This window comes from Mobula hypostoma, chromosome 1 (assembly GCF_963921235.1).
Source record: "Mobula hypostoma chromosome 1, sMobHyp1.1, whole genome shotgun sequence".
In the NCBI taxonomy this organism is placed as follows: Eukaryota; Metazoa; Chordata; class Chondrichthyes; order Myliobatiformes; family Myliobatidae; genus Mobula; species Mobula hypostoma.
Genome location: NC_086097.1, coordinates 67,059,423 through 67,071,674, shown reverse-complemented (window position 1 = coordinate 67,071,674; position 12,252 = coordinate 67,059,423). Strand labels below are relative to the sequence as shown.

The window sequence follows — 12,252 nt, the reverse complement described above, 5'->3', positions numbered from 1 at the left end:
GAATGTAGTGGACACTCGTACAGCAATTAGAGATTGGTCGGTATGACATTGTGGGCATCAATGAGTCATGGCTGAAAGGAGGCCATAGTTTGGAGATTAACATCATACTTTGTATTAAAAAGACAGGCAGGAAGGCACAGGCAGTGGTGTCTCTCTGTTGGTAAGAGACGGAATTACATCTTTAGAAAGAGGTGATACAGGGTCAGAATGCTGAATCTTTGTGGGTGGAGCTCAGAAACTGCAAGGGTTTTTAAAAAAAAACAACACGTTATGGGAATCATAGATAGGCCTCCAAATAGTAGCCAAGGTGTGGGGCTGAGTTTGCAAAGGGAGCTGGAAAAGGCACGTAATAAGGGCAATGTCACAATTGTAATGGGGGACTTTAATATGCAAGAGGATAAGGAAAATCAGATCAGTGTGGGATCTCAAGAGAGGGAATTTGTTGAATGTCTTATATATAGGTTTCCGTTAGTCTCATGAGACCATGGATTTACGCGTTGGGAAGCTTCCAGGGCACAGGCCTGGGCAAGGTTGTATGGAAGACCAGCAGTTGCCCATGCTGCGTCTCCCCTCTCCACGCCACCAATGTTGTCCAAGGGAAGGGCACTAGTACCCATACAGCTTGGCACCAGCGTCATCACAGAGCAATGTGTGGTTAAGTGCCTTGCTCAAAGACACACATGCTGCCTCAGCCAAGGCTTGAACTAGCAACCTTCGAATCACTAGACGAATGCCTTAACTACTTGGCCAGGTGCCAACACATGTTGAATGCCAATGAAATGGCTTTTTAGAGCAGCTTGTGCTTGGTCCTACTCAGGGAAAGGCCATCTTCGATCAGGTATTGTGTAATAACCCAGATCCTATTAGGGAGCTTAACATAAAGGAATCTTTAGGAGGCAGTAGTCAAATGATTGAATTCATACTGCAATTTGAGAGGAAAAAGCACAAGTCATATATATCAAGAATCAGAATAGAAAAAAGGGAATTACAGTGGCATGAGAGGAGCTTGCCCAGGTGGATTATAGGAGGATACTGCCTGGGGATGATGGCAGAGCAGAGATGGCTAACGTTTCTGGCCATAGGATAGGCTTGTGAAGGTAGAGGCTAAAATGAATGCAGCAAAATACAGAGGAGGAAAACCTGATGCAGTCTGCAAGAGAACTGTGACTTGGGAAAAGATTTGTTTTTCCAACAAGACAATGACCCCAAGCATAAAGCCAAAGCCACACAGTAAAGGCTTAAAAACAACAAAGTTCATGTATGGGAGTGGCTAAGTCAGAGTCCAGACCTGATCTAATTGAGAATTTTTGGCTGGACTTGAAAAGGGCTGTTCATTGACAACCTCCACGCAATCTGACAGAGCCTGAGCAGTTTTGTAAAGAAGAATGGGGAAAAGTTGCAGTGTCCAGATGTGCAAAGCTGATACAAACCTATTGACACAGACTCAAGGCTGTAATTGCTACCAAAGGTGCATCTACTACATACTGACTTGAAGGGGATGAATACTTATGCAATCAATTATTGTGTTTTATATTTGTAATTAATTTAGATCACTTTGTAGAGATCTGTTTTCACTGACAAGAAGAGTATTTTTCTGTGTGATCAGTGTTAAAAAAAGCAAAATTAAATCCACTGTGATTCAATGTTGTAAAATAATAAAACATGAAAAGATCTGGGGGGAGGGGGGGAAGAATACTTTTTATAGGCACTGTAAAGTGCTTTGACATGATAATATGCAAATTTAGGCACAACTCTGCTTTGCTTCAATGCCTCTTATGTTCTGGAACTGTGCAGTCATACAGACAATATTGACAACCTGTCATTGATATAATTTTCTCAAAATAATGAGAACTTCTGGTCTTCGTACATGCTGAGTTAGCAAGACAGATTCAAATTAATTTGGAAACTCCTCTGCATTCTTTAGTTTGATCAAAACGCAGTCACTGATGTTAACATGGAAACAATTTACAAGCAACAACATCCTAATAACAGAACAAAAATAACCTCTCTGTGCTTTCAAGTAGTGCTGCGAATTTTTTTTTTAATACTACTTGAGAAAGGATACAGTGTTTCTGATAAAAAAATCTCCCCCAAAAGTCGGCCACTTTAATAGGCCTACACTTCCTCTTAATTGCACAGGAGTGCTAACCTATATCATGTTAAACCTCTGCAGAGCATTTATTTACATTACTGGACAGTATCTTAAAAGTGAAATCAAGTGTTTTGGGGAGTAAATTGAAATTGCATTGTAGTCTGAAAAATCTGTCAGTCTGGCGTCATCCAAATCCTGAGTGTGTCAGATGAACTGAATTTTACTGTAAACTTAAATCTAATTTTCTGTTGTATTTCAGATTAAGTAAATTGTAGTCAGTGTCAGAAGTTAGTACTGCAATCAAGAAAGTCCCAAGGCTGGCTAGGTCACAAATGAAGGAGACAAGGTCTTTAGAATGATCCCACCTTTCCTCGTCAAGAGAAAATGGCTAAATCAAAGTCTGCAGCTCAAGTATTTCTTACAGCACAGATTTAGAGTGTTATTGCTGGATAGTTAATGAAAATTATGGTTATCCTAAAAGCAAACAAATCACAGGCATTTACTTGAAATACAGGACAATAAGAAAGCATGTAAACCCACAGCAAGCCTTAAACTTACATGCGAAGTTATATTCACATCTGTTTAGTTTCTCCCGTATGATATTTAAGGCAACTGGATTTTTAATAATGTCATAGTAGTCAGTAACCTGTAAAGAAAATAAAGGTACTGTTAGAGAAATTTTAGTTCTTGGCCATACGTATACATTCTGATTAAGACATAAAAACACATTGCAGCAAGTTTTCAATTCATACTGGAAGAATTGCTTAAAGTTTTTTTTTCCACTAAGTAATTACAATCCACTTTATACATTGGAACATTTCTACTGAAATGCCCAATTTCATTCAGCCTTTGACATACAAAATTTTAAATAAAATGTTATTCAGGAATGCATTTTTTTCATAAATTGAGGAACAGCTGGTCTAATCCTCATTTTCACAGACTATAACAAACTGCATCAACAAATATGTATTTCTGTGTACCTGAGCTTTGTTTACCAATTTCAGGAATGGCCAACTGTCCTCATGCCGTACTAAATCCACTATCAGTTGTTCACAAAGAGAAAGCTCATGCATGCCAGAGTGCCGACTTGAACTCCTCCGGTTCCCTGTTACCTGTGGTACTTGTATTGTGGCATCTTTTTAAAGAAATTAAAATTGTAGCTTTAAATTCATGTGAACACAAGCTGAGCTTTGCATTTATTTCATAGCTCAGGAAATGTTAGACAAGGATTAATAAATTACGTTAGTATTTGATTATGCAGAGTATCCACAAAAGTATAATAATTTTATGAATCAGCTTTTTGAGTAATTCAATAATTAGTGGTTTCATATTTACCTCACGAGTATCATGATACTTTAATAAACAGAAATTTTAAGTATAACAAAAAAATTGGACATTTGAGCAAATATTTTGAACATGGCACACAATGATCCATCACACTATGTGCAATAAATGTACAAGTTTCCAAGAGGCAAGCTAAGCCAATGGCATTCATCATCCTATTATGTACTTGGATAATTATCAGTTTACAGTAATAGACAAAGTAGACTACAATTTAGAGAAACAGTAAAAATCAGGTCATGGTAATGCTGATATATAGCCAAGTTTACATGTAAAAACTGACACGCTTTTAGATAATGTTGCTGGTAGAAGAGTATAAAGACATAAAACAAAGGAAGAGAGCCAAGAGTAAATTCTAGTGGGACATAACTAGTAACAGCATGGGTAAAGGAAGAGCAGCTATTGGGGTTAATTCCCTGATTACAATTAGATAAAATAAAAATCAAAGCAGGTTGTGTACACGTTCAGCTGGGAGGTTTTGGAGAAGGATGATTTGGTCAATTGTGTTTATGATGAGGTGGGATGCTCATTTCTGTAATAAACACAAAATGTCACGTGATTTGACAAACCAGGGGTACTATATCAGAGGGTTTTGAAAAAAAGTACAGAACAATAGGTTAAAATTGGAACAGCATTTAAACTTAAAAGAAAAAGTTCCAATTTGCAAAAATGTTGGGGAGAATGCAACAGAATACCACAGGTCTGAGACCTTGAAACGAAACAGCTGCCAGCAATAGAAATGGCTCAGTGGTCAAGACAAACTATATCAACACTTAAACATATTGGATAGCTAGAAAGAAAAAAAATGACTTCCTGAACATGGAACAAGCTGAATAATATGATGTAGAAGAGCTTCTTTACATGCAAGTTAAGCAACAAATTGGTTGGGCCAAGTTGCCTCTGTATGCTCTAACTAATGTGCAGGTATAAAATCTCAACATTAAAATGGAGGTAATGCAGTAATTTCCAAAGTCTTTCAAAAGAGAAACTCCTAATCTTTGCAGTAAAGAGTGAAGATATATATATATTTATATTATATAAAAAAGTGGCCTATTGCTATAAATGTTCTCTCCACATCTCAGCTATGGTGCACTTTAACAATTTAAATGCTGATCATCATTAACAGACTCTCCCTATTTCTCAGACCATTAGATAAGTGGACTTGATAACTTTTAGCTCACTCTCCAAAACTCAACTTAGAGTGTAATCTTATCCTTATGCCACGTTCACCCTCATGTCATCTCTACTGCAGACTGCCAGATCAGCGCACCGCCTCTCACTCAGCAAAATCACCCTTGAACTTGATCAGCCACAGAGACTTGTCAGTCTTCCAGATATCTGAATAAACTGATTAGAAGGCTGACCTTTCATATATATCTGCGTCATTTTTGCTTCCTTTTTGAATGCCTCATTCATTTTACTTCACTAAGCATCTTTCTTAATGCTTCCCTAATCCCCTTCGTTTCTCTCTTCACCCCATATTTCCCCCCTTCTCCCCCAGATAAATTACAATGACTCTCACATACCACTCACTTCTATTGTCATTTTATCTTCCCTCCCTTATCCTGGTGTCTATCCTCCCTTTCCCAACCTGATGAGGAATTCATTCACTCAGACATTTGCTTTCACCTATGCGTCAAGGAACTCTTGATCATCTTACTTCAATTGTTATTCTCATTTCATATACTCCTTTAATTATTTCTTTGTACACCTCTTTTTGTGTATGATATACAAAAGTGACCCCATTAACCCTACAACACACATCAAAGTTGCTGGTGAACGCAGCAGGCCAGGCAGCATCTATAGGAAGAGGCGCAGTCGACGTTTCAGGCCGAGACCCTTCGTCAGGACTAACGAAGGGTCTCGGCCTGAAACGTCGACTGCGCCTCTTCCTATAGATGCTGCCTGGCCTGCTGCGTTCACCAGCAACTTTGATGTGTGTTGCTTGAATTTCCAGCATCTGCAGAATTCCTGTTGTTTGCCATTAACCCTACTGCCCATTTCAATAAAAAAGTTTTAATCCTGGGTTTTTCATCAATTGCCTTATCATTCAGAATTTTTACATCAGCTCAAAAGCATCTCCACTAGCTACTGCTGCTTTTACCCTTTCTAAACCCCATTCAAAATGGTTCTCCAAATCTAACATTTGTTTGATATTTTAATAGTTCAGTAACCAATGGGCTGCTGAACCTCCTAACTTCACTAGTCCTACTTGCAATGAAGATTGCTGAACCAAACAGGTGACAACATTCAAATTTGACTGGCTTAATTGGCTCAATTTCTATTATGACCCTATTCAGAAGTCTGGTGGACTGCTGAAACAGGCAACCTGAGTTGTATCACAGTAAGGGATTACTAGAAGGTAAGATGATCTCAAAACCCCCTTGATAAAGAGCAATATTCTCACCAAATCGTGGGAATCCCTGAAGATTTTAAAGATTAGTTTTATGTGTCACATACATTGAAACATACAATGAAATGCATAGTGTTGCATTAACCGCCAACACATTGAGGATTGTGCTGGGAGCAGCCCAGAAAGCATGGCCACCAACTCTAACTGTACATCTTTGGAATGTGGTAGGAAACCAGAGCATCCGGGGGAACCACACGTAGCCACGGGGAGAACATACAAACCCTTTGCAGACAGTGGAGGGAATCGAACTCCGATCACTAACGTAAAGCAACTGTACTAATTGCTAGACTATTGTGCTACCCTAACTGACTGTGAAACACATGAGGATGACACCAACAGTTAGAGAAAATGCACACCACTTCCCATACCAGCTCATCAACATCTCCTACCACACTTGTGACCTATACATGTGAGCCTCCCTATTATGGCTGTTCACTGACCAAAAATGTAAATATGGGATAAAATTAAAAAATAAACAAATCTTCCCCCCTCCAATGTGTTCTTGACACACGTGCAGATGATGCAACTACATATTACAATAAACTGTGATAGGGACCTTTCAAAGAACACAACCCCCAACCCACAGTAATAATTTAGTTGCCTGTTTTTGTCTCAAGACACTTCAAAGCCAATAGAATTAGAGTAAAGCCAGTCACCTTTGACCTCAAGGAGCTCCTAAGAAAATGAGAACTGAATCTCAATCTCTGGAAGGGGTATGAATACCTAGAGAAGCCTTTTCATTATTATTTATCATCTATTATCAAAGTACATATGTATATGTCACCATATAAACCAAGATTCTTGCAAGCATACTTAAGTCCTGTAACCATAATAAAATCAAAGACCACACCAACAGGATGGACAACCAATGTGCAAAAGATAACAAACTCTGCAAATACAAAGAGAAAGAGCTAATAATAATAAATAAATAAGCAATAAATATTGAGAACATGAGATGAAAAGTCCTTGAAACTGAGTTCATAGGTTGTGAGAACAGTTCAGTGACGGGGCAAGTGACCTTGAGTGAAGTTATTCCCTCTGGTTCAAGAGCCTGATGGTTGAAGGGTAATAACTGTTCCTGAACCTGGTGGTGAGAGTCCTGAGACTGCAGTACCTTCTTCCTGATGACAGCAACAAGAAGAGAACATGTCCTGGGTGATGGGGATCCCTGATGAATGTTGCTTTCCTGCTACAGTGTTTCATATAGATGTGCTCAATGGCATGGAAGGCTTTACCTGTGATGAACTATGCTGTATCCACTACTTTTTGTAGGATTTTCTGTCCAAGGGCATTACTGTTTCCATACAGAAGGAAATTTTGGAAATGAAAAGGCTTGATCGTTTACTGATGTTCCTTCACAAAGGGATGTCCCAGGCAGTGATGCAGCAAGTCCATATACTCTCCACCACACAGCTATAGAAGTTTTTCAGTGTTTCAGATGTCATGCCTAATCTTTGCAAACTTCTCAGGAAATAGAGTTCAGAGTTGTGGTAAGTGAAGTTATCCACACCAGTTCAGGAGCCTGATAGTTGTTGGATAACAACTGTACTTGAGCCTGGTAGCATGGGACCCAAGACTTCTGTACCTCTTACCTGAATGCAGTAGCGAGAAGAGAGCATGGACTGGATGGTCAGGGCCCTGGATGACGGGCACTGCTTTCTTGTGGTGGAGCTCCTTCTAAATGTACTCAGTGGTGGGGAGGGCTTTGCTTGTGATGGACTGGGCTGTACTCATCAATTTCTGTAGCCTTCTCATTCCTGGGCATTGTGGACTTGTTATGCACCTTCACAATACTCCATATGAGACTCTCCCAAATCTATCAATCACCCCTGTAATCTGCTACTTGCCCAAATCTCATCATGTCAATACTCATATATTCATGGTTTCTTTCTACAACCATGCTTTTCCTCCAAATTTATGACCACTCTTTCAATTCTCAAATTCTTCGAAATATTTCTCAGCTCCATATTGTACTTGTTTAATTAACCACACAACAATTACAGCATGGAAACAGGCCATCTCGGCCCTTCTAGTCCATGCCGAACTCTTACTCTCACCTAGTCCCACCGACCTGCACTCAGCCCATAACTCTCCATTCCTTTCCTGTCCATATAGCTGTCCAATTTAACTTTAAATGATAACATTGAACCTGCCTCAACCACTTCTGCTGGAAGCTCGTTCCACACAGCTACCACTCTCTGAGTAAAGAAGTTCCCCCTCATGTTACCCCTAAACTTTGCCCTTTAACTCTCAACTCATGTCCTCTTGTTTGAATCTCCGCCACTCTCAATGGAAAAAGCCTGTCCACGTCAACTCTATTTATCCCCCTCATAATTTTAAATACCTCTATCAAGTCCCCCCTCAACCTTCTACGTTCCAAAGAATAAAGACCCAACTTCTTTTGGTCTGGTTTCCTTTTGATCATGATCGCAACATTTTGCTAACCAAGTAAACTAATGATTTAACTCTTTGCAACAGCTATTTTATTATACTTTTATTTCAGTGCCCTTATGCAGCAGTCAAAAATTTTTTAATGCACATACAAAATACCTGTTTATAGTCTCCAAATTGATGGATGATTTAAAAAACTGCCAATAGGACAAGCAGCGAGATAAATAAGAATCAAATAAATACATTCAAACTGACTGAATTGGCAAAAGTTATTTAATAGCACCAGACAAATGATCACTGATGGAAGACAAGCCAGCAGTAAGACATCGCTGGTGAGACTCGACACATCAGAGAGCATCTATGGAAATGAATAAATCGTTGAAGTTTAAGGCCAAGGCCCTTCTTCAGGACTGGTAAGAAAGGGGGAAGATGTCAGAATAAAAATGGGGGGGGGGGGGCGGTGGACGGGTAAAAAAAAGGTGATAGGGGATACACAGTCCTCTTTCTCTCTCCACTTCTTTCATCTTCCCCTACCTGTCCAGTCTTGATGAAGGGTCTCAGCCTGAAACATCGACTGTTTATTTATTTCCATAAATGCTGCATGACCTGCCAAGTTCCTCCAGCATTTTGTGTGTATTGCTCTGGACTTCTAGCATCTGCAGAATCTCATGTTTATGATAACTAGAGAGATGCAAATACAGTATAAACTAACTCTAGGAATCCAGTATCAAAAACAGAGTACTGATTACTTTCATGTACTAGATACCACTTACGAAAAGACATGTTGGTTCTGGAGAAGGTGAAGAGTGATACAGTAAACAGTAAAAATAATTTTTTTTTGCAGAAAAGGCAAATGTGGTAGAACCTCCTGACTCCTCTTGAAATCATGAACAAATGAGGTAATCTGGAGCACATTTGTGGAGTATTCTGCTTAAAAAATGAATTTTTTGACGTCCCTTTGTGAAGGGACAGCAATAACCAGTTAAGCCTTTTCATTTCTAAGATCTCCTTCTGTATGACGTCTCAGTCATATTACGCTATTAAGTGCCGAAGAAATAGCATGTTATGGATGCAAAGGCAAAACTAATTAATGACTGTTCAACATTCTCATGCTATCATAGGTAGAAAGAAACCAGGCCAGAGTTTTTATAAAATCATTACATAATATTCTACCTGCCATCCCACAAAGATTTTATTTACTTAAAAAAAAAACTGACTGAGGAAATTATTGCTCAGGCCAAGGAAAATTTGAGTCTACTAGGTAGCTCAGGTCAAAACAAAAAGAGTAACAATGGGAATTTCAAAGATGCTAGACAAAAATACACTCCTAATTCCAGTTTGTTACTTGAGCAAATTCAAACAAAACATCATAATCCTGACATCCACTGCCCAACAGTTGATTCTACATGTCCAGCCTAGCCCTCCTGCTCATTCTTAAATTTCTGCTAAGGAACCCTATGGTATTGTCAACCAACTACTACTCAGAATGTCCTCCTCTCCGGCTGCATTAATACAGAAAATGTACTTCCTACATCTGTACCAAGTCATATTCCCCAATTTCTATAAATATTCTTCCCCAGTGCAACAAATTCAAAAATCTCTTCTTTTGGCAGCATTTATAGCACTGTAATGGTAGATTTACTATATCACCAAACTATATTTTCAAATTACATGGTTCAATATTCTGTAATACTTATTTTCTTCCCTAAAAGATCTCCATGGAGTGAGTTTTAACTTTGAAAGCATGGTTTTTTAGTGTTTTGCAAATAATTAACCAAACAGTGAAACATGACAAGTGTTCCAAGTTTAATATGACTGATCAGATTTTTAGCATAATGCAAAAAAAATCCTACCTTCAGATTTGCGCTTTCTGCCTCTTCTTCCTGTTTTAATCACTTGAGCTGGTTTCTGATGTATACGACGTGTATACTTCCTTTTTTTCCTTACAGGTTCATCCTTCAAGATGTCTAATTCAGAAATGTCAACACTGTGAGATGCTGAGGTGTTGCAGTCAGGGGTGCTGGTAATAAACTTCCGATACTTCCGTCGCCGACGGGGACGTACCAGTTCGCTGAAGGATTCGTCTGTTTGGTCAGATTTAGCATAATGAAATGATCTGGACATTGGTTTTATTTCAGAGTTTGGTGCAGATTTAGGCTTCCTTCCCAATCTTCTGCCACTATTCTTACCAAAAGATGTTGTTAACTTCGGAGTATTTGACTGACTGCGAGGGGTATATTTCCTTTTACCTGCTCGATGAGTAACCTCTGCTTTAGGAGTGCTAGATTTACCCCTTTTGCCTTTAATCTGTAGTTTCAAAGGAGGTCTTCCTCTTCGTGGGCGACTAGTGAAGGAAACAGAACATATTGTTCAAAGCATTTGTGTAAAAGAAACAGTCATTTAAAGTATATTTGAAATGTTGGGGTGTGTATAAACACAAGCAGTTAGAATGTCTATATTTGTTTTAGATAATATTCAGCAATGAAATTCAGAAACATTACTTGTATAATCCCAATATTAACTTCCAAGGCAAACATTCAGCCCATAACTGTAAGAAACTGCAGAGAGTTGTGGACACAGCTTAGCACAACTTATCATGAAAACCAGCCTACCCTCAGTGGACACTGCCCATAGACCCACTGATGGGATCTATGATTATGATTGCTGCTTTACTGTTGAAGTATAAACAATCTCGTCTCTTTCCCATTGAACAGAAAATACAAAACCCTGAAAGCACATACTACCAAGCTCAGACACACCTTCTATTCCTTTGTTACAGTGCCTTAAAAAAGTATTCAGCCCCCAATTATTTTCACATTTTACTGTCTCATTTTCTAAATTTAAGATATATATTGAAGTAGGATTTTTTGAGCTGATCTACAAAACATTGTGCATTATGCCAAATCAAAAGAAAAATTTAAAAACCTGTGAACAATTCAACAAAAAATTAAAAACCAATACTGTGAGGCTAAAAAAGTATTCATCCCCTATGCTAACTTCCCTCAGGTGTAATATACAACCATACCAACTCACCCAATTTGTTGATGTAGAAAATTGGAGGATCACCTGTTTTCAATGAATTCATAATAAATACCCGTCTCTGTAAGGCCAACAGTATGGTTGATTTTCAACAGACCAACCAAAATGAAGATAAAAGGCAATTCAGGGAAATGATAACAGAGAAGCACAAATCTGGGGAAAGGGACAAGACCATCTCAAAGGCACTGAACATACCTCAGAACTTATCTTAGTACAGTCCATCGTGAAAGTGGAAAAAAAATACAAAACCAAAGCCACACAGCGTAGGTCAGGCCACCCATCTAAACTTAATTGACGGAGAAGAATGGCACTTGTAAGAGAGGCTATTGTGATGCCAATGGTAACTCTGAGTGAGCTGCAGAAGTTAGTGGCTGCAACTGGACATGAAGTTCATGGCTCCACAATCTCTAAAGCTTTGCACAAAAAGGGTATTTATGGAAGAGTGGTAAGGAAGAAATCCTGGCGCAAAAAAAAACTATCTATACCTGTCAATACTTTACAAAGCGCCACTTAAAAGATGCTGAAAAGTTGAGGGAAAAGGTCTTGTGGTTGGATGAAACTAAAATGGAACTTTTTAGCCTCAACACCAAGTGGTACATAAATCTAACATTGCACATCAGCCAGTTAACACCATCCCTACTGTAAAGTATGGTGGAGGTAACATTATGCTAGGTGGAAGCTTTTAAGCAGCAGGGACTGAAAATCTGATCAAGATTGATGGGAAGTTGAATGCTGCTAAATACAGAAAGACCCTGGATAAAAACCTGCCAGAAAGCTTAAATTGGGGAGGAAGTTTGTCTCTCAGAGGAACAACGACCCAAAGTGCACAGCAAGAGCAACCATGGAGTAACTTCAAATGAAGAAAATTGATGTCCTTGAGTGACCTAGTTGGAGTCCTGACCGTAACCTGACCGAACATCTTTGGCAAGACCTCAAGACTCCTGTCCACTACCGCTCTCCAACTAATCTGGCATAG

General features: G+C 38.9%; 1 protein-coding gene and 1 long non-coding RNA gene across 3 annotated transcripts in view; one reads left to right on the top strand and one right to left on the bottom strand.

The window, feature by feature from the left end:
- baz1a (bromodomain adjacent to zinc finger domain, 1A) overlaps positions 1-12,252 on the bottom strand; it is an 87,909-nt gene that overhangs the window by 6,532 nt on the left and 69,125 nt on the right. Inside the window, exons 25-27 of the mRNA XM_063050125.1 lie at positions 10,091-10,581; positions 3,073-3,227; positions 2,651-2,738 (exon numbers count right to left, since the gene is read on the bottom strand). Coding sequence (XP_062906195.1) covers positions 2,651-2,738; positions 3,073-3,227; positions 10,091-10,581 — 734 coding nt within the window. The remainder of the gene's footprint in view (positions 1-2,650; positions 2,739-3,072; positions 3,228-10,090; positions 10,582-12,252) is intronic.
- Positions 1-12,252, top strand: part of LOC134347742 (uncharacterized) — a 93,246-nt gene that overhangs the window by 18,165 nt on the left and 62,829 nt on the right. The window lies entirely within an intron of this gene.